The sequence below is a fragment of the Protopterus annectens genome, chromosome 2.part1 (assembly GCF_019279795.1).
Source record: "Protopterus annectens isolate FY-2018-M chromosome 2.part1, PAN1.0, whole genome shotgun sequence".
Lineage (NCBI taxonomy): Eukaryota > Metazoa > Chordata > Ceratodontiformes > Protopteridae > Protopterus > Protopterus annectens.
In genome coordinates this window covers 563176540-563203094 of record NC_056729.1, presented here as the reverse complement: position 1 = coordinate 563203094, position 26555 = coordinate 563176540, and the positions used below count along the sequence as shown (strand labels likewise).

The following is a 26555-nucleotide window of genomic DNA, read 5'->3' as shown; positions in this document are numbered from 1 at the left end:
TGATATAAAAGGCAGAAAGATGTGGAATTGTTTCCACTGTTTTTATTGCGGAGGGGAGGAGAACGTAACACTCCCCTTTCATAGCAAAACAAAGCAATTAGATCAGTCAGGGGTTTAAAGGCAGTTGTCAACTCTTCTGACAAATTTACATAAGCGGCAACACAGTATTGAAATTCTAAGCTTTAAATGTTATTTTATAATACATTTAGAGAAAAGTCAGTAAATATTTATTCTTGTAAAGTATAAATGCATTTAACATTTTGAATCCTTTAACCCCCCCCACACACACACACAGGCCAGAACTGCAGAAAGAGAGTCAGGTGGCAGCCCTATCAACTAGGTGCACTGATACTGTTCATAAAAAGGCCTTTTATGCTTTGTGTGACATCCTTCCAGAGGGGGATGCATATCTTGTACATGCAGATCCATTGTAAGAGATTCCCATGACTTTGAGTCAGTCCTTGCATTGTCAGAGAGCAACCATACTATACAGCTGAATTTACTTTAACATGCATTTACTATGTGCCCTTGCATTAAGAACGAAATCGGAAGTATTTAACTGTTTAAATGCACACACACAGACACACACGCTTCTGTACACATGTACTTTATATACATAACACATGTAAAGAAACACACATTTTATATAATATATTTATATATATATATATATATATATATATATATATATATATATATATGAAAGTGTTCAATCTCTCCGTTTGTTCTTACACACTGGTTCGGAGCCGATAATCGGCTCCGAGTCGGCTGCATTGCAAAGCTCTGCATCTTAGAGAAGCTCGAGACCAGACTATATCCCACAATCCTCCCTGCTATTCCTCAGATCTAGTTTGCCGCTGCAACAGATCGGTCGAGGAGAGCTCGGGCCAGCGAACAATTTAGTTTATCTTGGAGATAAGCAGTATTTCTTTAATAGTATTTTAGCTTTAGAGTGGGGGTCCGCAAAATCAGGGCGACAGGGATACAGTCCCTGGGAAGCCCTTCCAGCACTCCTGAATGGAGGCCCGACTGTCCTACTTTGGAGGCGGTCGGGGGTCGCTTGGCTTTATACCCACAGGCCTGGCCAAATCTTACTTCAGATTCTTGGGTAAAAAGCATAGTAACCAGAGGATACATAATTCCCTTTGTCCACACCACCTCAACAAAAGAGACTTTCAGATGTGCCACCCCATCTGCAAGGTCCAGCAGCTGTAGAAATTTCAAAGCTGCTCGAAAAAAGAGTCATCCAGCCAGTCCCGGCGGACCAAAGAGGATCCGGAACTTACTCAAGGTTCTTTTTAGTTCCAAAGAAGACAGTGGACTGGAGACCGATTTTGGATCTCCGCAATCTCAACACCTTCGTAAGGAAGGAAAAGTTCCAGATTCTCACGCTACAGTCGATCCTTCCCTTCTTACAGAAGGACGATTGGATGTGCTAGATAGATCTCAAGGACGTGTACTACCACATCAAAATGGCCAGGCCGTCCAGAGATCACCTGCGCTTCTGGCTGGGAGCCAGTCATTTTCAATTTCGAGCTCTGCCCTTTGGACTCACCTCAGCCCCCAGGGTATTCACCAAATGCATGGCAGTAGTGGCGTCTCACTTGAGACGACAAGGATTCCGGGTGCTTCTGTATTTGGACGACTGGCTCCTCAGCGCCACCACCAGGCATCGTCTTGTTCAAGCCAGAGACTACACAGTCGACCTTTGTTCCCACTTAGGAATTTCAATCAATTTCGAAAAATCTGCCTTATCGCCCTCACAGCATATCTCATTCATCGGAGCAGACCTAGATACACACGGTTAACACTGTTAAAGCTTCCTCCACTAAGGGCGTCAGCCCTCAAACAACAGGTTCTTCTTCAGAACAGGAAAGCTCCAGCCAGGCTAGTGTTAAAAGTTCTGGGGATAATGGCAGCGTCTCTGATCGCAGTTCCCATGAGGAGATTGCACATGAGGGTCCTCCAATGGATGCTTTTCGCGCAATGGTCGTTCCAACAGCTACCCTTATCGCACGAGATACTGATAACAAACTCTTGCAAACGAGATCTTTCTGGTGGGTAAACAGTCAGGACCTCACAATGGGTCGTCCGTTTGTCCTACCCAACCCGACGGCCACAAACACTTCTCTGATAGGGTGGGGGGGACTTTTTCAGGGAAGAACAGTCCAAGGGGAATGGTCCAACATGGAGTACAACCTGCACATAAATGTTCTGGAGTTGAAGGCGGTGTTCCTAGCGTTGCAACACTTCCAAGCTCTCTTACCTCTGGGAACAGTGGCAGTACAGACGGACAACATGTCTGTGGTCTGGTACATAAACAAGCAAGGGGGAACCAAGTCTTACCCATTATGCAGAGAGGCCATGAGAGTTTGGCAATGGGCAGAGTCCACGGGTCGCTTTCTACTGGCAACGCATATCCCGGGGTCATCCAACGTCATTGCGGACAGGTTGAGCAGAGCCATCCTGTTACCTCACGAGTGGTCCCTCAATCCACAGGTGGTGGAAAGGATCTTCCGCAGATGGGGACAGCCTTGCTGCAATCTGTTTGCATCTCCGTTGAATGCCAAATGCAGAGGCTACTTTGCCCTTCTTCCCCCACCGGGGGATGTTCCCAGGGACGCACTGGTGCACGATTGGCCCCCGGGTCTCCTGTATGCATTCCCTCCTATCCCGTTGATTCCCAAATTTCTACAGAAAGCCAGAGACCTGGAAAGGACAGTAATACTCATAGTGCCATTCTGGCCTCGGCAGATATGGTTTCCCTTTCTTCGAGCCCATCAAAAGGAGGAACCTTGGATTCTGGACCCAGTACCAGATCTATTGACTCATTCGCGGGAGTTCCTCACCCATCTCTCCAATCCCTAAAACTGACAGCTTGGCTGCTCTGCTTCCCTCTTTAGCCAGGTCAGATCTTCTTTCTCCTGCAGTTCAACACATTCTGGTTGCCTCTCATAAAGCCTCCACCAGAAAGCTTTACAGAAGCAAATGGAAACGTTTCGTATGTTGGGCGTCTAGCCAACACACAGATCCCTTGGTAGCTCCACTACACAAAGTTCTGGAATTCTTATCAATTCTCTTTCACGAAGGGGCCTCAACTTCCACCTTGAGAGTACAGTTGGCGGCTATATCTAACTTTCATATTGGTGAGGGGGGGGCTCTTCTATTATGTCTCACAGGCTTTTCAAGGCTTTTATGAAAGGAACCTTCCACCTTCGTCCACCCATTCAGGAGCCCTTTTTCCCATGGAATTTGAACCCGTTATTGTCGCAACTGATTTTACCTCCCTTCGAACCGGCTTCATCCTGCCTACTAAAGTTTTTAGCGTGGAAGACACTATTTCTCGTGGCGGTCACTTCAGCTCGAAGAGTATCAGAGCTACAAGCATAGTCAGTCAGACCACCGTACTTTATCTTTCACCCAGATAGTCTCTTTGCGCACAAACCCGTCATTCCTCCCCATAGTATGTTCTGTCCTAAATATCAACCAATCCATAGAGCTCCCCACGTTTTTCAAGAATCATACAAACAGACTATAGTATATGCTGCACAAGTTGGATGTTCATAGGCAGCTAAGATTTTACCTGGACAGGACTAAAGATCACAGAAAGTCAGATCAGCTGTTTGTCTCGTTTGCAGACAACAAAAAGGGTATGGCAGTCACGAAACGTACCTTATCTAAATGGCTTTCCGATTGTATAGCATTTGTGTACTCTAGTAGGAATCAGTCATTACCTTTCAAGCCTAAGGCTCATTCTACCAGGTCCGTATCCACTTCCTTGGCTCATGCAGCTCGCTTACCTTTGGACACAATTTGTGCAGCAGCTACCTGGGCTAAGCCTCATACATTTATCACTCATTATAAGGTTGACAGGACCTTCAAGGACAGGACATCCTTTGGTTCCACTCTGCTCAGGAACGTTCTTCCATGAGTCACCCGGGGTGATGGAGCTAGGGACGCTACCCGTGTGTAAGAACAAACGGCGAGATTGAACACTTTCACATAAAGAAGTTATGTACTTACCATAACGTTCCAAGTGATGTGTTCATCTCGCCTTTGTTCTTACTCCCCCCCCCCCTTCACATGTTATGGAAGAACAGGTAAGACTAGAGTCTGGTCGGGAGTTTTCTTACTTCTTCTAAGGTTCTTTGGCCTGTGTCCTCATTAGGATATGGTGCACCGCCCATAAGAATTACTTATTATAGTCGGAGGATATTCATGGATATCCGTGTGAATGTGTATGTCTTGCACTGAGGTGAGGGTTAGAGGTCTGGTTTCTCGCAAACTAGATCTGAGGAATAGCATGGAGGATTGTGGGATATAGTCTGGTCTTGAGCTTCTCTAAGATGCAGAGCTTTGCAATGCGGCCGACTCTGAGCCGATGATCGGCTTCGAACCCGTGTGTAAGAACAAAGGCGAGATGAACACATCACATGGAACGTTATGTATACATTCTAATAAATGTTGCTCAATGATTTACTTGGTTACTGTCACACATTGGCTATGTGTTCCACATGCAGTCTTGGTCAATGTCTTTGTCAGTATTTTTTTCTTTGTATTGATAAGTGCATTTAATAATTGTTATTATCTTTGCCAGTGTAGCTTATGTTGTGGCTGAAAAGGGTCCTGGGACCAGTTCACTTTCCTGGCTACCAAAGTATAAATAAATATGAAATAGAAAAAAGGAGGGGGGAACATGACAGAAATAATTGAGGAACTAGTAAAGCACATTTTAGGTCTGCATCCTTCATGAGAGAGAAAAATCCACCCACTGAAGGCATTGGGAAGTAGCAGACAGACTGTTTAGAGTCCTACTACTTGTCACTTGTAAATGTACAGCAAGGATTATTAACTGCAGTGAGAGTTTTCACACCTCACCCTGAGTGTGTGGGGGAGGGTTTATCAAGTTTGTTAGGACTACAAAAGACTCAAAAAACTTTTTATCTGCTTTCTTTTGCTGCAAGTAGCTAACAGCTATTTATAGCATAGAACAAGCTCTGGCAGACAGATAAATGAGGCTCAGTCAGGTAAACAGAGAAGCATCTCTATTACAGAAGGTGTGTTTAGATGACAGTGCTTCACAGTCCTGCCATTATATTTTAATGGCATGAGAAAACAGCACCACTTCCTTATGTCTGGCATGAGTCCTATAAAGAGGACTTGAAATGTATTCTGGGGAGAAGGAAGGAAAGCAAGAAAATAAGAACACTTTACCAAGGCAGGCCCCATCATCCACCATTTTGAGAGAAAAACATTAAAATTGTAAAAGAAGCATTTGGAGTGATTTTGAGGCATTAACATAGCTCAAAAACAAAGACACAATGAAAATATTTTTTTTTTAGTTCTAAGGTGGAGTTTCCTTTAAGTACTAGTTGTATAGCTAAGAATTTAAAACAATGTCCTGGTAAATCCATGTTGTGCTTAGCAAGAGCGTTGGTGATATTGGTTAAAAAATTAAACTTAAGATGATTCAGTATTTTATCTTTAAACTGTATGTTAGTCTTGCCTGCATAAACCATTTTTTTCTGCTTCTACTTTGGTTTTTGTTTTGGGATCGGACTTGGGCTGCAGTTTTGTATAGTTATTTTGTTGAAGAAAATTAAGTTGTCTGATCTGACCCCCTTAGATCAGACAAAAGTAAAAAATATCTATTCAGATTGGATAGCTTTTTCTGATCCAAGGTCTCCAAAAACAAAGGATTCATCAGCTCCAGAGATCTCTGATCCTCTTCCTCCAATATTGGAGACACTGCCTAGGACAAGGTACTCCCCATCTGTGGACCCTTTCCCATCAAGGGTGACTTCTCAGTTTCTTTACAGCCTGGACTCTTCCCTCCAGGCAGCCCTCTTGCTTTTCTAGGAGCCTCATGGTAGAAGATATGGAGAGGGTAGTGAGACATGTTTTCAGTGCAGAGCCTCCAGAGAGTCCTTGCATCCAAGACTCCACCTTTGACTCTTTCTCCTCTGACTCCCTCCATGAGTTTGGAGCCCTTGGATCAGAGTCATCCAGGCCTGTCTTTTTCTTCACGTCTGAAGTTTGCCGTTTGCTCTGAGGTCCTCCAAGCTGTCAGATCCAGAGAGCTCTCCGAGCCATTTCTACTCTGTCAGATCTGAGGAATTTCATGTGACTCCAGTGGCTTCCAGAGCCATCTCTGCACCTCGGAGCTTCGACAAGGGTGAGTTCGGCTCCATCTTCTGCCTTGGGGGTGGCTCTCCTCAGAGCAGGGTGGGAACAGGGATCAGAAAGACCTCCTTTCAGATCCTTGTTCCTTATCCCTCTCTAGGAAGGTCAGCTTTTAGGACCTTGGAGAGAGCCCTGTCAGCTTCCATGACACACACAGGCCCTATACCTCGGGTTCATATCCTCCCCTGCTGTACGTCAGAAGTCTCAGCTAACCCTCCCACAGGGGCAGCCAGTATCCAAACCTCAGGACACCCAATTGAGTATGTGTCTCTTCAGATATCACCCCAGATTATCCCACTGAAGAAGTCCCTCCGAAGAGGACATGTAAGAGGAAGCATCTAAATTTCCCTGATTCTGTCACCAAATTCATTGATTTTTGGGGGGTGGGGGTGAAGGATGCCCATGGTCACCTCCAGTGGATGTCTCATTGGGAGACATCCTTGAAATCGTAAGACAGAGAGGTAGCTGGGAGCCCAGCAATCCTTCAGAGGAATCTGTGCTAGTGGAGGCGTTTGGTACTGACCCATCTACTTCTTGGGTGATTCCACCTGCCATCGAGCTCCTTTATTTGGTCTCGCTTTAGGCAAGCAAGGAGCCCAACTCTATTGAGCCCATACCAAGGAAGCCTGGTAAAATTATGTCCCCTCCGGAAGATAAACAGTTCTGGTCCAAGGGCCCCCCCTGTTGATGCCGTGGTCCTAGTGTCGGCCACCAGGAAGGGACTAGCTGACAAATGTTCCTCTGTTCACCCCCCCCCCCAACAAGGAGATGTGGGCTATGGACAGTTTTGGGAAGTGTGTCTACTCTTCAAGGACCTTTGCCTTGAGGTTCATAAACTACTTGGCACATTTCACCAGGTTACAAAAGGATCTGATAAAGGAACTCTTGGATACCCTTGCAGGAACCATGTCCGAGAAGGTGAAGTCACCTCACAGCTGGCAACCCTTCAATTGATATCGAACTCATCCATAAGGCTAGTTTCCGATGTGGCAGAAGGGACCTCAAGGCCAATGGGTTCAGGTGTAGTCATCAGGCGACATGCCTGGATGCATTTGTACGACTTCGAAGAGCCTTTTAAGTCTACGTTCATCAGTGCTCCTTTTGACAGCACGTCTGTTTTTGGCTCCAAAGTAAAAGATACATTGTCAAGGTGCGAGAAGGATAGAAAAACCCTTTCTGCCACGAGTGTGTGCTTTTCCACCCCACCCCCCCCCCCCAAAGATCCTTCTTGAGGAATCACTGGGGTGGTGGAAAAATGTGGTTCAAGAAATCACAAGGATCTTTCCAAGACGCACATGGAAGGTCTTCCTCCAGAGGGGGAAACTCAAATGGTAGACGTCTCCCTTATGGCAGAGGAGACCCACAACATCAAGGGTCCAGAGAACATTTCTTTGGTATACCCTTCCAGTGCTCCTGAATGGAGGCCTGATTGTCCCCCTCCCCCTCTGGAGGCAATCTGGTGTCATTTGTCCCTGCACCAGAGAGAGATAACAAAAGATACTTGGGTGCATATGATGGTTTCCAAAGGATATATGATTCCATTTTCCCTTTCTCCTTTGATTTCTAGGAAAATCCTTGATATTCCACTCAATCAAAGGTATCAAGCAGCCGTACAAATACAAAAGCTGCTAGACAGGAGTGTCATTGAAGAGGTCCCCACAGACTAGAAAGGATTTGGAATTTACTCAAGATTCTTTTTAGTGCTAAAGATAACTGGGGACTGAAGACCATTTCTGGATCTCAATAATCTAAACAGATTTGTTCAAAAGACAAAGTTCTGGATGGTCACGGTTCAGTCTGTTCTTCTGTGTCTGGAAAAGGACGACTGGATGTGCTCATTAGATCTCCAGGATACGTACTATCACATAAAAATAAACGGGCGATCAGGAGATCCTTGTGCTTCGGGCTAGGAGCCAGTCATTATCATTTCAGAGCACTACCCTTTGGTCTCACCACAGCCCTAGGGTTTTCACCAAATGTATGGCAGCGGTAGCAGCTCACTTGAGACTGCAAGGATTCCGTGTCCGACCAGGCATCAACTCATTATGACACAAGAAGAGGTCATCCACGTTTGCGCAAGATTAGGAATAGCCATAAATGTCGAAGATTCAACTCTAGAGACCTCTCAAATTCTAGAATTCATGGGAGCTGTACTAGACACAGGGTCAACAATAACCTCCTCCCCTTTCCAGAGTTCAAACTTTTAAGGTCACAAGTCAACAGGCTACTTCGCAGTACCACAATCTCTGCTCACCTAGTACTACAAGCTCTAGGATCAATGGCAGCAAAAATAACCCTTGTTCTGCTAGCCAAGTTTCACATGAGAATGCTCCAATAGATGCTGGCATCTCAGTGGTTGATTCTTCAGTTACCCTTTTCAGCCTCAGTATGAATTAAGACTCCTACATAAAAGTCTGATGTGGTGGATCAGTTACTACAAGGTCATCCATTTGTCCCCTCACAGCCCAAGGTTCCCAGCTAGAGTTGATTACCTGGGAAAGATGGTCCAAGGCATGTGGTCTTCCGAAGAGGCCAATTTGCATATCAACACTCTGGAGGTGAAAGAAGTGCTTTTAGTGTTGCAAGCCTTTCAGTATGCTCTCTCATCAGGAACGATTGCAATTCAAACGGACAATATGTCAGTGGTTTGATGCATTAACAAATGAGGAGGAACCAGATTGTACCCCCTTTGTCGAGAAGCGCTAAGGTTGTGGCCGTGGGCTGCATCTTCCAACTACTTTCTCTTGGCAATGCATATTTTCTGTGGAAGTCCACTTTACCCTCTACCAAAGAATGCATTATGGTGGATCCACCAAATCAAAATTAATGAGGGTATGCCTTACTGGCAGACTACCCCAAATCAGACCCTTGAATGTATCAGATCAGGTCTGGAGGGAGCCCACCTTGGGACTTGAGAGTGCAGAGTACTTGGAAGGCAGAGTAGAACAAGGTACATTAGAAGAAAGTGCTAGCAGTTTAACATGCTGTCTGGGCATTTAGAAAAGTTTGGAGACATGGAACCCTGAATTTGATATGGAGAACACTACAGTTGTTTGGAACATCAGCAGAAAAGAAGGGTATACCCATTTCTGCACTGTGCAAGGCTGGCAATGAAGACTTGGGAAAATGGCTGAGAAATTCAGTCACCTTGTGGCAGCTTCCTGCATACCCGTAGAGGAGAACTTCATTCCAGATCAGTTGAGTAGGGCTAAAGCAGACTCTTAAGAGTGGACAGGAATGGCTGTCAGTAATGGACAGATGGAGTGTTCCAGACAGACATCTTTGCTTCTGTGAGCAACAAACAGGTGAACAAATTGTGCTTCACAACGTACCTTAGTAAAGCTTAAGCATTGGATCCGTTCTCTGTCTGTATTCTTCCTCAACCCCTTGGTCCCCAGGGTACTACAGAAAGTATTGCAGAGCAGTGGACTTAAAGCTCTGATGTCTTAATGAGCTGTTGACTGTTTAAATGGTACAATGTTTGAGTCTTACTACTGCTTAACCAGACAGTGCTTTGAGGCGGTTAGGAAATTGGGCGAGGCTCCTTACTGGTCTTTTGGAAGTAGTGGTCAGAAATAATACTGATTTCCCCTTCTGGTGAAGGCCGCTCTATTTTTCCCACCTGATTCATCTCGTTAGGGAAGAACCGATCCTAATGCATTAGCAGATGGCTCTCTGATGCAGTTATAGAGGTCCCTTGACACATCCCAACTTGTCCGCCATGAGCTTGCAGGCTTGTGGGATATCATTTTTTTCCCCTTTAGGCATTAATTTTCTAGAAATATATATTTTTTAAGATGAGGAAGGCTAGGAGAACCAGAAGTCACAAAGTTGTGGCCAGTTAAGTGGAAAGTTTTCCCTTTGGTGCCAAAAGAGGGACCTATATTCTAATGAAGATAATGTGCCAACAATTCTGCATTACTTTTCTGTTCCAGCTTGGGTATACCTTTATGAAAGCTTTTTTTATCAGTCATTTCAGCCTGCTTTAATCTGGGATCCTCCCTTGATGTCTAGGCCACCTGTATACAGTTCCTAAAGGGCATCTTATATTGCAGACAGCCCATGTGAACTCTGGCTGTGGCTTGTGACCTGAATTTTTGCTGGAAAAGTAACCCTGACCCCATCTGAACTAGCTGCATTAGCAGATTTCAAGTTTTTCTCCTGGAAGACTGTTCCTAGTAAGAGTTATCTCTGCTAGAAGGGTGTCAGAATTTTGGCATTCATACAGGTTCATAGGGGTTTACTAGGCTAACTACCACAAGTTGTTTTTTAAGCCTAGCTATATATCCCAAATCCAACAAGTTCTGGTACCTCTAAGAGCAAGAAGGGCCTTGGAGATGAAACATTTACAAGCAGGTGCCTGGGAGATGAACCATTTACAGGCTCTTTGTGTCCATTAGAGACTTGTGCCAAACCAGGGATTAATTTTGTATTCTCCAGTTATCCAAGTTGCACTTGAATTGGGTTATGGAGGAACTCTACTTCACATGGATCAGAAGCCTGTTTCAGAGACTAGGTAAGTTTGTAAGATGCATACCTCTCTCCAGCAGGTCCTGTTTATATCACAGGCAAGCTTAAGTATTTAGAACGGGTAATTCTGATGCGGTTTGCTTTGCAGATATGCAGGAGGTCTGTCAGAGTGGGGTTTGACAATGCCTTGTATGGCAGGCATAGATCTCCCCTCAGCATCCTGTAGGAGACCAGAATACAGGGTTAGGGCCTTGAGATGGTCTGCATAGGACATGTTACTTAAGCCCTGTATTGCTTGTTAGGAACCTCTCTGGACGTTCGTTATTGGACTTGCCTGGTTAGATACATACCAAAGGGGTCATTGTACTTGATAGTTCTGACGAATGCAGAATACAGTGGAATAATGACTTCCTTGGACCTGGATGCCATATCTCTTGTCTATAAGTTGCACAACATAGAATGACTTCCTCACTACTATAGACACATGATGTCTGTCAGATTGTGTGTGCTAGATTACTGTCTGTGTGCCCCAAGTCCCTGACTACTGGGTCAACTCTTAGGGGTGTGCTTGTCAGTATGATAGTTACTTGGGTGGATGACTTCCTCTAGGATACTGTTATGCATTTCTTGGCATTTCATTTTAGTCCATGGCTTTGACATCAGTTTTTTGCTTTTGTCAGCCCTTCCTGGAGAACTTTTGCATGCATGGCGGATTCGGTGACTGCTCCTAATTTGCCATCTGCAACTTCAGTCAAGCAGAGGCCACTGACATTGAAAAGTAAATGCTAAAAAGAGCTGTCCCATGACTGATCCCTAAGGGGCTCTGCTCGTGACTGGCCACTTTGTAGAGGTGGACTCCCCATTCTAACTTTCTGGGTCCTGTCTGTGAGCCAGCTTGGCTTATCCACCAGGTGACTCAAGGGGTTATACCTAACCTTTCAAGTTTGTCAACCATGCCCAAGTGGGGTTATGTCTGATGCCTTGGCCAGGTCAAGGTAGGCTGTGTGAACCATTTTTCCCACATCTGTTGCTTTAGTGACCTTCTCAAAGAAGTCCACCAGATTGAGTAGTCATGACCTTCCCTTGACAAACCAAATTGGGGGTAGGTCCAATGTCTGGAGATCTCCTAGTCATTATCGATCATTTCCATGATATTTTTTTCCCTGGCTTTGCATGTGAGGGTGGTGAGAATTAGGAGTCTGTCGTTTCCTGAGTCTGCATATGGCCAGGCTATGTAAAGACTTTACTCATTTTCACAAGGATAGGGTCACTTTGCACACTAACCCCTGTTTTATGTCGTGAGTGATTTATTGAGGTTGACTTCAACTAAGTTATCTAGTTATCAGTGTTTTCCCCTTTTCTCAGAAAAGGGGTAAGAGTTGCCTTACAATCCCTGAAAGTTCATAGACAGTGGAGATGATATTTTTTCAGAACAAAGTATTTTAAAACCGAGCAGTATTTTATAGCATTTGTTTAAAAAAAAATTCAGACGGGCAGTTTCCACGTAAGATAAGCATGGAGAACAAATTCATATCTTACTGCACCAGGACCACTGCTAGCACCACAACCTGGACCTCGTTCTGTGAATAGCAGAAGGCTTGTCTCCGCAATTCTGATGGGTAAACTGTCTTCCTCCTCTGTAATACATCCAGCTGCTCTACCTGCAAACACTACCAGTTCTGATTGCAGCAGGAAAGCATGCTGTGAATGTAGCTTGGTTGTGTACTCAGCTTGCCATAATTGTACACGTTCAAGTGCAATCACTGCAGAAGTAAATTTCTGAGCCACCATTCTCTCCAGTTCTGGGCTTTGGTGGGTAAATGGCCTTCCCCATTTATTGCTTGTGTGTTACCCTTTTGGCACTTTTTCCTGCACCTCTTTCTTTTGGTGCTTGTTGAGGGTAAGCTTAACTTTTAAGTTTGCTGTAGTTGTCAACCGATGAAGTACCCTTTAAAATGAATTAAGACTGTTTAACTCCGGTGCATTGAAAAAGGACTTGTACTGAAAAACAAGAAATGCAATATTATCTCCTTTTGGAAAACAGCGAATCACTACAACCTATAACATCCCACTATCTAGTGAGACAGTGATTTAGGACCTGAGCTCCCTTTGCTTTGATCACCATGTGGCAATTTTAGTTGGGAAATTGTTTAGCTTTTCTAAGACCAAGGACATTATTGTTCCCTTGTCTGTTCCGAGCTGACCCATTACAGAGTAGAACGCACCCTTTGGCATGAATCTTCCTAGACATGTCACAAAACTTGAAAGACTGCAGAGATTTGTAACAAAATATCTTTGATCTCAAAAGTATTAGCTACCATGAGAGGCTGAATCCCTGCCAGTATACTGAATGCCATATAGACTTCTGAGGGGAGATCATTGCCTTGCTTTACTGTACCCTCCGGAATCATGTTATTCTTGACCACCTTTTTCTTGCGAAGTCAAATAGTGCAGCTATCAGTAAAACGAGTTCATCTACAACAGAAGCAAAACTAAATGGAAGAACAGGTTTTCCACCCAGTGTCTCCATGTTCGAATAGGTTCCCCCCGCATGTCAGTGTGATTCCATTTTGACCTTCATATGTAACTAAGACATTTGGATGGGTACCCTAAAATACACACTGACTTACAGTGGTAGAGGCTGAGGGTTGTTACTGAAAAGCATGCATGGCATCTGGTCATTTAGCCTTGTATTTTTTGTGATCTCTTAGAGAGCTTATCAACTTGAGCTTTCCTAGCAGTACATAGTTCTCTGGTTATGCATTTCCAACCTGTACAGCTGGAGGCCAAAAAAGAACTAAAGATGGCTGTTGATATATCCGTCTTTGTACTATGAGCATGGAGACTGGTGAAGGTAACATAATGGGGTACTTGACTCTGAAAATTTGTCCATTAAAATCTCCTCCTGCAGCAAGCTTCCCTTGAAGTATTGACTGCAGCAGTGACCACACTCTCTTAGGGTTACCACCTGTCCCGCTTTGCGAGGGACAGTCTCTCTTTAGGCAGTTGTGTCCTGTATAAAAATGGAAAAAATGGCAAATATCCTGAGATTTTAGGACAAAATTATTTCCTATATTTTATGTAATAGTTGCATAAAACAGTTATTCTGTATCTGAAACACCTAAATGTTATAAGAATTAGAATAACTGCCTTTCGGCTTTTCCCGGTTAGGGGTCGCCACAGCAGAACTCCGGTCTGCTAATGATTGGCAGTAGATTTTTACGTGCTGGCTTGCCGGGCCTAACGCACAACCTTCAACGAAGGAACGCCCATTCACGCATGTCGACACACAGAAGATGCTCTAACTGAGAATCGAATGTGCAACGACGAACTGTGAGGTGACAATGCTACCACTGCACCACCACTCAACCAAAATGCTACAAGAATAAGCTTTTATTGAGGCAAAAAAGTGAATTCCTGTCCTTTGTACTGGCCATGGGTATGTTTTGTCCTGCAAAATCTTACGTTTGTACCAAAAATGTCCCACTTTGGGCATCTGAAAAGGTGGCAACCCTCTGCCAAATATTTACATTTATGGTAAGTTGACTACACAACTGCACTTTATCAATAGTGAATGGTATCCTGATGTTTTATTGATTGTTGCTGTACTACATGGCTGCTTACATTTTGTGTCGGTGTATGGTATGTTGAGGGGCATGTGGCTTGCTTTTAGCCAAACTTGAGTAGCATGTTCATTTTTTTTGTTTGTTTTTTTTGGCCAATGATTCCTTAGATAAATACAGGCCCATTACAGATCTCCACCATAACTGAAGCAATGAAAGACTCTAATCAACCTAAACCAAAAGGAAAAAAGGGCAAAGATGAACTCCTACCCAGATCTGCTGAAGACAGGAAAGGGGAAGAAGGTATGTAGAATCTGAACTTCAGTAAGCTGTATTGATAACGTGCACCCACCTTTTTATGCATCTGTTTAAATCCTTATTTATTGTGTGTGTGTCTTGTATAGTAAAGGGGATTATGATTGGTTCTCTGATCATAACCATGGTATTGCGTTTGAGACACGAATGCCAAAGAATTCACCTGAATAGTGAAGCTTGAGACGTGAATCTTGGTATCCACTTCAAGAATACCTAATGAAAGGGTTAGGGCTGTAGACCCGATCATATTTCTTTGTAGTGTGTGAAGGGTTATCTGCTCCATGTACTGGTTGTTGCGGGGGGGGGTGCAAAATGTTTTGCTGTCGTTCAGAGGCCATAAAGCACTTTGAGTGATTTCAGAAGAGATTTACAACAAGGATGATAAAGCAGTATGCTGCAGTAGAGCTTCATATCTAAATAACTATCAGAATAGTCCCATACCATGTATTAGATAGCTATAGAATTCCCTCTATGACAAAAGAAAGCCACAACACCTGTCTATGGGAACTAGAATCAATCTGTATTAAACCCAATGCCATTTTCCTGGGTGATCTAAAGTATCCAACTATAACTGGGAAACCTATACTACCACTAGTTCACAAGCACAGAGGTTCCTGGACTTTGTTCCAAAGCATCTGTATTGACAATCAGTGTAGCCACTAGGGGGAATGACATCATGGTTCTTGTCCTTATTAAATGGGGGCACTTTACACCATCCCTTGAATATCTTCATCACTTGTTAGGTCTGACCATTAAGCAGTCTGTTTCGAAATAAAACTAAAACCAGAGATTTTCACTCAAGTACCTTTAGAAATTTCTTAAAAACAAACTACCTACTCCTAAATAATACATTGGTAAGCTTCAGATCCCCAACAAACTTGGTTAATTCCACTGAATACACCAAAATATACACCACCAATACTATACCAGCATGCAAACAACTGCACAGATGCAGCTGTACCCCATAAGGCACAAGTGCAAGGGAAATTAGGACAGTGCAGTGGTGCATCGGTTGCGTTGTTGCCTCACAGCAAGAGGTTCTGGCTGGGGTGCTTTCTGTGCAGAGTCTACATGTTTTCCCTATGTTCGTGTGAGTTTCCTCCGGGTGCTGTGGTTTCCTTCCACATTACAAAGACATACATCTGGAGCGTTTCTCCCCAGGCCTCCACTGAAAATTGGCTTTGCTCGAGTCGAACTTTCCTGGTAAACAAATGTTAAATAAAAAAGTAAAATAAATTGCAGAGGCCAAACCTACATGGTGGAGCCAGAATATCAACAAGCTTTATAATAAAGGAAAAGAATTTTGACCAAAAGTAATAAAAGTAAGTCTCACAATGTTTGAGCATTTGTCATTGAAATAAATAACTGAGGAGCTTGAAGTACAACAAAGCCAAGTTTGAGGCTAAAATCATTACCCCAAAGACCACACGGCATTTTTTAGATGTCCTTCCATATCACTGTTGCAGTAGTCTTCACCTAGGGGATCTCCTGCTAAGGCTAGCCAAATGTCTGGCCAGTATACCAAAGCCTTCAGCTGTTATATGCGCCATACATCACTCGTATGTTCCCTACACTTGATGTAGGGCATAAAGGTGACATATGGACCCCAATATTAAACTTGTTTGACGCCAGTCCGAGTGCCATTATCCAACGTCAATCTGAATGCACTCCTGCTGTGCTTGTTACCAAGCCATGTTTTCATATAAGTGCACCTTTGGGGTTTATTTTCCTTTCCTTGTGTTCGTGCCATCCAAAAAGGGAAAATGTCAGTGTGGGTTGCAGATTCCCCATAAGACTGTCACGGCCAGTGTCTTTTATTTGGGTACTTCCCATGATCCTATGCAATGTCCTATCTGCCAGGCGTTTGTGCTTAAGCCTGTATGTAGTCACCTCTCCTATTTGTCCTTTAACCTGGAGAACCAACATATTAAGTTGTTGGCTCAGGGTACTATGGAGGAATCCTCCTGTCCTAAGGGCCAGCCATCTGCCAAAAAGAAGGCTAAAACAGTTGGGCATAATCTGGCTGTTGTCCAGCCTCTCCCAGATATCACTCCAGTGCTTCCTTTGGATTCCTCTGCCGTGACCCTTTGGAGGCAGACATGGATCCAGCTTCCTGCACATCCTTGAAGGCTTTTCAGACACATGTGCTTGATGTTGTGGGGGAATGTTGACTGTATCCGAAGGACCATGGGGGATTTCTCAGATCTTGGTGATTCCTACAACCATTATCGAATTGCATCAGGGATATGATTTTCCAAGGGTGTTTTGAGCGGACATCCCACAGAAAAAGCCCAAAAGATAAAGCATATTTCCCCTGTTTTGAAGGATTCCCAATGTGAATGTCAGGATTCACTCTGGATTTATTTAATGCTTTCATGGCCTTGAAGCCAACTCAAGGAGTCGCTGTTCTTGTTCTTCCCTGGTCTTTCTCTCTACTCAAGTGGTCTGGAGGTTTGGATTCCTCAGCTGAGGATCTGGACTCTGGGGAAGAGTCCTTGGCTTATTCTTTCCCCCTTGGGCTGCAGTTCAGAGTAGGAGAAAGATTCAGTAAGTCCTGACGCCTCCCCTTTGGAAGAGCTGTCATTTGGGAATACCATTGCCCATACGATGGGCTATTTGTTCTTAAATAAAAAAAAAAAAAAAAAAAAGTATTATGATCTCTTACAGATGAGTCTCTCAAACCATCTGCTGTTCCTCCTTTTGTGACTACTTTTTTGGATACCTTTTTCGCCAGCTCTGTAGCCCCCGACTCCCAGCCTCCTGCATCTAAGAAGCCAGATAGGTTTTGTAAAGTGCCTGAGGAGTGCAAACTTCTTTATAAATGCCCTTCTGCAGTGGCAGTCTCTTCTGACAAACATCCAAGTTGTTGCCCTCCACCAAGCTGTTGCCTTCATGTCAGGATAGTGGGGACTTGGAAAGGCTGGGTAGGAAAGTTTACAATGCTGCCACTTTGCCTTTTAGAACCATTACCTACCAGAATCCTATGACCAGGTATGTTTTGGCTGTCCTTTCTCAGGTGGTTTCTGACCTTCCTGATTCTGAGGAGAAGGCTTTGGCTCTTTCCGTCATGGGCTTCACTTTGGTTGGAGATTGCAGTACAGTGAGGATCTGGAAATTTACCTATGTTCTTCGTGTTTCACTGTTACAATGGTTGCCCTCAGCCGGCCTGAATTCCAAAGTCTTGGGTCCTGCTTCGGTTGCTGTCACCCCTTCCCTGACGTCAGGTCGTCAGGGGGTATAAAAGAAGCAGCCAGCGCCATTTTCTTAAGTCTTTCTTGCCTCGCGGTGCCCGAAGCAAAAGCAGTTCGCAAGTGCCGGACGGCCGACTCCTGAGATTTTCGTGTTTGAGTTTCAGATCCGAAGTCTTCAATAAAGCTAAGTACCCCATTGGCCACTACTGACTCCCACGTGGAGTCGGCCATGCCGCTGGATACTCAAGTATTAGAGCCTCGAACGCTAATCCCTCAGATGGGTCCGGAGCTGCTGAGCAGGTGTACTGGCTTCTGAGGGTGTATTCAGACCTAAACATCTTTACATTTAAAAAACTTCTGCTTCAAAAGCAAAGACTAAAGCACCTTCTAAAGCAAGGAAACAAACTCAAGAGCCACGTGGACAGGCCTCTATGCCCAAAAAAACAGATGCTCAAAATGGCCGAAGACTTGATTACCTTGATCAGGGGTTCCCATCCCCCTCCAGAGGCCTAGGCAAGACACGGACTATGAATTTTTCAGATCAGGTTTCCATTTCTTCTGATTCCTCTTCTGATCAGGAATATTCTCTTCCTCCTATGAGGATTCTGATGCTGAAGAATCTATACCTTCAGCTTCTCCTCCTGAGGACTTTCCTTTGGCGAAACCTTGCATACCATGAGGGAGCATTTCCACTGCGAGAGCCAAGATTTTTCAGAATCTAAAAAGAGGCTCAGGGTTTTCCTTTTACTACCTCAGCACAGGCCTCTAGCCATTCCTCCTGTGTTAGACATTGTAGATGATGTGTTTTCAGAGTCTAGTCTGACCCCTGACTCCTTTTCCCCAGCTCCTGTTAAGCCTATCAGATATTACAGGGTTCCTGACTCACACATTTCTTTTTAAAAACCCTGTTGCTGACCCAGAAACTATTTCACAGGGTCCAAAGGGAGTTAAGCCTTCCACTGCAAAAAACCCATCCCCCTCTGACATAGATTCAAGAGCACTGGATAGATGGGGAAAAAAGGTTTACACATCTGCAACTTTGGCTGTAAGGGCCTTAAACTGTCAATTTCATATGCTTAAGTGTCAGCAACATGTCATGGGATTGCTTAAACAGAAAATGTTATTAAATTCTGAATGTGCAGAAAACCAGGAAATGCAGGATTTATTGTATGCAGCAGAACAAGTTGGAATAAATACTTTGCAATGTGGTTTTGATTCTTTGGAGGCCTCCTGCAGGGCCGCAGTTAGGGGTTCTGTAATTAGGAGTAATGCTTGGTTAAAGGAACAAAATTTGCCTGATCATGTTAGTTAAATTACTAGATGCACCTTTACAGCATGATACTTTGTTTGGTGTGAAGGCAGAAGAGGTGTTAAAGAAAATGGAGGACAAAGCTAAATCTATGCAAACTGTCAAAGATTTTTTACAAGTACAGCCACCTAGGTTTAGTAGACACTGGTCTACAAAAAAATGGTCCTTTCCTGTGTCAGACAGACCTCAAAGGGGCAGATCCAGACGCCCTAGGGGCAGATCCCAGGCGCAAGGTTCTTATAGGCCCAAGCAATGGGGTGTTTCTACCTCCAAAGCTGGAGAAGATGGATCACAAACATACAGATAACAGTCCCAATGACTTCCCTCCCCTGCCTGCACCAAGCACTTACCTTCTGGCAGCACCCTTAGGGAAAAATTTGCATTTTTTGCTCAAAATTGGCACATCATAACCCAGGACAAGTGGGTTCTAAACATAGTGTCACAAGGCTACAAGTTCCATTTCCATACTCTGCCAAAGACAAACGGCTGGCCAGATCTGCCAAAAAATCAATGGGCAGAGGCACAAAAACAAGTCTCATCCCTCATGGACATGGGGGCCATTCAGCAAGTACCAGAGCAAGAGCAGGGACAAGGATTTTACTCAAGACTGTTCTTGGTACCCAGAAAGGACAAGGCCTGGAGGCCAATACTGGACCTATCTATTCTGAACACTTTCCTGGATATTCCAAAATTCAAAATGTTGACTTTGCAGCAGCTTCTGCCCATGCTGGGCAAGAATGCTTGGCTTGTGACTTTAGACCTAAAAGTAGCATAACTGCATGTTCCAATCAGACAATCATGCAGAAGATACCGAAGAGTCAAGGCTAGTTCAATGCATTACCAATTCTCTGCACTGCCCTTTGGCTTATCTACCGCACCCAGGGTCTTTACAAAATGCCTGGCACCAGTAATTGCATTCTGCAGACAAAGAGGAATACAGATATATCCTTACTTGGACGACTGTCTCATTCAAGCAGAGAACAAGGACATTCTTCTTCAACATCTGACATTTGTGAAAAGACTTAACATGCCTAGGGTACACAGTCAACAGAAAGAAGTCAAAACTAGTACCCTCATAAGAGATAACATTCCTGGGTGCAAGCTTGAATACAACTGCCTAGATGGCTTACCTCATGCCAGACAAACAAAGGCAACTGACAACCTATTTCAAAATGTTGGCAACAAAGGCCCAGTTATCTGCAAGAAAAATTCTGCAGACTTTGGGCTTCGTGGCATCCTGCATCCTACTAATTCCATATGCAAGACTGCATATGAGGAAACTTCAGTGGTTCCTAAAAAGTGTTTGGACTCAACATTGCCACAGCCTGGAAACAGTCATTGCTGTCATTCCCTGCCTGCAACAGGAGTTTCGATGGTGGGCAAAGGCTTGTCACCAGAACAAGGGACAGCCATTCACATTACCTCCAGCCAGGCAGACACTAATGGATGCATCAGACTATGCCTGGGGAGCCCACATGGCAGGACGATGCATTCAGGGCACATGGTCCTCAAACCAAATGCATCTACATATCAATCAAAGAGATGCTAGCTGTTCAAAATGACTTGACAGCCTTCAAGGACCTTATTCATTCGGGACAACTACTGATAAAGACAGACAACACCACGGTCATGTGGTATATGAACAAGCAGGGGGGCCACACATTCTTACCGCCTTTGCAGACTAGCCATGACCTTGTGGGACACAACTTTGACTTACCAAGTACAGCTGCAGGCACAATTCCTGCCAGGAAATGAAAATACTCTGGCAGACTAACTAAGCAGACACCTCATGGATCTCCACGAGTGGAAGCTGGACCCACAAGTCTTCAGCATGATAACAAGGAAATGGGGATGCCCGGACATAATCTATTTGCCTCCCCTCTCAATTACCAACTAAAAAGATTCTGCACAAGTACTTATCACAGACAAGCATGGAAAGTGGATGCCTATCTTTCAGATGGAAAAACCTATCAGTATATGCCTTTCCTCCACTGCCTCTCCTCCCAAGGTGCTCCTAAAGGTCAGACAGGAGAAGCCAAAGATGATACTGATTGCCCCAGACTGGCCATGCCAGTACTGGTATCCAGTACTAAGGAACTTATCTCTCTACCCAGCTTGGACCTTACCTCAAATACCTAGACTACTGTCCTAGCAAAACAATCAGATCATGCACTGCCAACTCAGGACATTAAACTTGGCAGCATGGTGGATAATGTAGTCATACAAAAAACACCTCTCGGTAAAGCTGTGATGGATATCATTCTGGAAGCCAGAAGGCCTAGTACTAGAAAGTCTTATGCTGGAAAATGGAAGAGATTCTGTGCCTGGAACCAGGCACAAGGAACTGATACAGCGGTACCAAATATTCCTCAGATTTTGCAATACTTAACTGAGATGCTGGACAAAGGCCTATCTTTTTCATCAATTAAAATTCATGCCTCTGCCATTTCGGCTCATGACAATACAGAGCCACCACTTTTTTCTCAACCTTTACTAAGGCAGTACCTCAGAGGAGCCAAAAATTTAAGGCCCCCAAGGAGACTACCAATATCTGCATGGGACCTCAACTATGTCTTGGAAAAGCTCACCCTGCCTCCTTATGAGCCAGCTGCTACTGCTGATATGAAGTTTTTATTTTGGTAAACAGTTCTGCTCTTAGCAATTATTTCTGCAAGATGAGTTTCAGAGCTACAGTTGCTCATGGCTGTGGAATCATTCATCATTTTTCATCCAGACAGGGTATCTCTGAGGACAAACCCAACATTTATGACTAAAGTAGTGTCCAGTGTAGCTGTTAACCAAGCCATCCATCCTGCCAACCTTTTACCCAAATCCACAGAACAAGGGGGAGAGAATTCTGCATTCTTTGGACGTACGCAGACAGCTTAGATTTTACTTGGACAGAACCAAAGCTTTCAGGAAGACCGTGCATATGATGCAAGATCACAAGGAAAGCCTATTTCTAAGTGGTTAGGCCACTGCATTCGTTTCTGCTACTTACACCATGGCAAACCAATGCTTAAGGGCATTAGGCCTCATTCCACCAGAGCTGCAGCCACCTGAGTAGCCTTTCTCAGGGGAGTACCAACCAGAGACATTTTAGAGGCGGCTACTTGGAGTTCAGTGCACACCTTTACAAAGCATTATCATCTGCCACTCTACTCTAAATCCAGGACAGGCTTTACCACTGCAGTTCTGCAGGGCCTCATAGCAGCTCCTACTGCTGTCTAGTTCCAACCTCCCAACCATAGCTTTGGGACTCTACCCAAATGTAATGACTGCAAAAGTGAAACACGAAGAACATAGTGCAGTTGTGTACACTTACCATAAATGTAGATATTAGAGTGTATTCACTGTTGCAGTCCAGGATGTCCTTCAAGAATGCAACTGCAGTCATAACATGTGGGTTGTCCTGCCTCAGGCAGCCCTCGGTCGGCTGGTTCCAAAGTCTGGGTCCGACGTCGGCTGATGTCGCATTTCTCTCCGACGTCAGAGCGGCTGGAGTATATAAGCATCAGCAGACGCCATTTTCTTCAGTCTTTCTTGCCGCACGGTGCCCAAAGCAGAAGCAGTTCGCAAGTGCCGGTCGGTCAGCTCCTGTATTCTACGATACCGAAGTCATCAAAAAAGCTAAGTACCCCGTTGGGGACCTTTTCTTGCCTCAGCCGATGTCAGAAATTACTGAAAGTTAACAATTGTCTTTTTTGTGGTAAACAAATACCTCATAAGGATTTCCACTCTTACTGCCTCCCTTGCCTGGGCCCAGACCACGACGTCTCGGCCTGTGTAGCCTGTGCTCGCTTCAACAAGCGCACTCTCAGGCGCCGGGCGGAGTTCGCTGAAGACTTTTTCGGCGATAAATTTGCTTATACCATGCCGTCGGATCTTCCCACATCGCAAACTCCCAAAAAGCGAAAAGACCGGGACCGACATCCTCGGCCCGCGTCTACTTCCGACTCCACGCCAAAACCTAGCGCGAGTGCTCCGGTTCCCTCTGAGACGGTCTCTCCACCGCTCCGAACCGAAGACACCGCATTACCGACGACTCCGATTCCAGACATTACTCCGCCAGTTATAGATTTTCCTCCGGATACCGAAACTGAGGAAATGCCCGAGACCATTGCTGTAGACAAGGTCACTCCTGCACGTGGAGCTGCCAGGCCTCCTATGGCCATGTCTATTAAGGCCCTACACTAGGGCTAAGGCAGCCAGCAAAACAAAGCATATTACTTCTAGATCCTTACCTCAGCCGTCTCCAGAGACACAAATTATGTCCATGGCTGCTGATTTAATTTCCATGATTAGAGGTTCGCAGACCCATCCACAGAGAGCATCCCAGCCTCCTCCTGATAAAAGGCCCCGGATTGAACCCTCTGACCCCACTCCTTCAGATGAAGACTCTGAGGGCTCTGTCCACTCTGATAGCCAGGAAGAGCTCTTCCAGACCTATGAGGACTCAGATGCAGAAGATTCCATACCTTCGGCCTCCCCACCTGAGGATATTTCTTTTGGGGAAGTTCTGCACACCATGAGGGAACATTTCAAGTGGCAGGGCCAGGAATATTCTGATTCCAGGAAACGCCTTAGGACTTTCCTTAAGAAGCCTCAGCACAGGCCCTTAGCTATTCCTCCTGTACTTGATGTTCTGGATGATTTGTATTCTGATTCTAGTGCTACCCCTGATTCTCTCCCTCCTGCACCAGCCAAGCCAGACAGGTATTACAGGGTCCCTGAAACTCATTCCCATTTATTCAGGGCCCATACTGTTGATTTGGAAACTATTTCACAGGGGCCTAAAGGAGTTTCAGCCTCCACCTCAAAAAATCCTTTACCCTCAAACAGGGAAGCAAGGTCATTAGAGATGGGGTAAAAGGTTTACACTTCCACTACCTTATCTATGAGAGCTTTAAATTGCCTTTTTCATATGTTCCAATATCAGGATTATCTTTTAGAAGATTTACAAAAAACACTAGCTTCTCCTGATCCTTTAGACAGGAAGACTTTGCAGGAAGCTGTACATAACACTCAGCAAGTAAGCAATCACTTCCTGCAGTGTGGATATGATGCACTGGAAGCTTCATGTAGGGCAGCTATGACGGGGGCAGTGATGCGAAGACATGCTTGGTTAGAAGATCAACCTCTACCAGATCATGTAAAAGCAAAGCTTCTGGATGCACCTTTGTAAAAGAACAAGCTTTTTGGTGCAAATGCTAAGGATGTACTAAAGACCATCGAAGAAAAAGCAAAATCAGTTCAAACTGTAAAGGATTTCCTCCAGGTTCAACCCCCCAGATTCAGTAGGAATTGGCCTTCAAAAAACTGGTCCTTTCCTAATCCAGAAAAGTTTCAAAGGGGTAAGAACAGACGTGGCTGAGGAAGAGGCCAATACAGAGGCCCTTACAGGGGACGTCAATGGCAGCCAGGAAACCAAAGAGGTGACGAGGGTTTCTCCTGCCCAACAACCACAATCTCAATGACTTTCCTCTACTACTGCCTACCAGGGAACAACTGGAAGCTCCCTTGGGCGGGAAATTATCTCTGTTTGCAGAAAACTGGCACAGACTGACAAAGGACAAATGGATTTTAGACATTATAGACCAAGGGTACAGGTTTCATTTTCATACCTTACCAAGAAAGCAAGGCATGCCAAATCTACCACAACATCAAAGGGCAGAGGCTATCAAGCAAATCTCTGCTAACTCAAATGAAAGCAATAGAAAGAGTTCCACAACAAGAACAAGAACAGGGATTTTACTCAAGACTGTTCCTTGTTCCAAGAAAAGAAACTCAATGGAGACCAATACTGGACTTGTCCGCATTAAACACCTTTCTCATAGTACCAAAGTTCAAAATGCTGACTCTACAGCAACTCCTTCCCATGCTGGCAAGGAGTCGTGGCTGATTACTCTGGACCTCAAGGAGGCATACCTGCATGTCCCTATCAGACACTGTTGCAGAAGATACCTCAGATTTCTTGCAGGGCCAGAGCGTTATCAATTCTCAGCATTGCCATTTGGCTTATCTACTGTGCCCAGAGTGTTTACAAAATGCCTGGCTTCTGTAATTGCTCATTGCAGGCTCCAGGGTATACAAATTTACCCATACCTGGACGACTGCCTCATACAAGCGGACGACAAATTGATGTTGACAAAAAATCTGGAATATGTCATACGATTACTTCAAGCTCTGGGATACACAGTCAACTTCCAAAAGTCAAGACTGCAGCCATCCCAGCAAATAATCTTCTTAGGAGCCAAACTAGACACAGCCTCTCAAATGGCTTACCTGACAGAAGACAAGCAAGAGAAGTTAACTCAATACTTCAAAGGTTTAGCAAAACTCACCCAGATGACTGCAAGGAGAGTCCTACAGGCCCTGGGTTACATGGCATCCTGCATCCTACTGGTTCCATTCGCAAAACTACACATGAGAAAGCTTCAATGGTACCTAAAAAGCATTTGGTCTCAGCACCGCAACAACTTGGAGACGATCATACCACTCATCCCATGCTTACAAAAGGAATTCCTATGGTGGGCTTCGGTGAGCCAGGAAAACACAGGTTTGTCATTCAAAAAACCACAGATAACACAGATCATGACTACAGACGCCTCAGACCTAGGATGGGGGGCGCACATGGAAGGCAGATGTATAACAAGGACAGTGGTCTCCAAAGGAAACACATCTGCATATAAATCAAAAGGAAATGCTGGCAGTAATGCATGCTATTGAGGCTTTTCAAAACCAACTCCAGCAAAGTCACTTAATGATACGGACAGACAACACCACTGTGATGTGGTACATAAACAAGCAGGGGGGCACTCATTCTTATCCCCTTTGCAGACTGACAATGCAGCTTTGGGAGAAATCACTGAGTCTAAACATCCAGTTGCAATCACAGTTTGTTCCAGGAAAAGACAATGTGTTGGCGGACAGCCTAAGCAGGAATTTCACAGATCCACACGAGTGGAGGTTGCATCCGAAGGCTTTCAGACAACTCACTTCGACATGGGGCAAGCCAGAAGTGGATCTATTTGCCTCTCACCTCAATCATCTACTACCAAAATTTTGCACAAGGACATACCATCCAAAGGCTTTGAAAATAGATGCTCTTTCATTCAACTGGAACTCCCTGGCAATTTATGCATTCCCACCTCTGCCACTGATGACTTCAGTATTACTAAAGATCAAAGCAGGGAAGCCCAAGGGAATCATAATAGCTCCGGATTGGCCAAGACAACACTGGTACCCACTACTACGGAGCATATGTCACACCAGGAGGTGGGCCCTCCCTCAGTGGCCTCTACTTTTGACTCAGCACAATTTCAAAACACTGCATCCAAACCTTCAAACTCTGCAGCTAACAGCCTGGGAGATCCCATAAATACATTCAACTTACCTCTCTCCAAGAAAGTTCAGCGGATACTAACAGAGGCTCGAAGACCATCCACCAGAAAGGTCTACTTAGCAAAGTGGAAAAGATTCAGCAATTGGAATACCAGCAAAGGGCATGATGCATCATTGCTG

At 44.7% G+C, this 26555-nt stretch overlaps 1 protein-coding gene across 1 annotated transcript in view; it reads left to right on the top strand.

The window, feature by feature from the left end:
- Positions 1-26555, top strand: part of IMMT (inner membrane mitochondrial protein) — a 1103717-nt gene that overhangs the window by 184449 nt on the left and 892713 nt on the right. The window contains exon 4 of the mRNA XM_044062331.1: positions 14387-14519. Coding sequence (XP_043918266.1) covers positions 14387-14519 — 133 coding nt within the window. The remainder of the gene's footprint in view (positions 1-14386; positions 14520-26555) is intronic.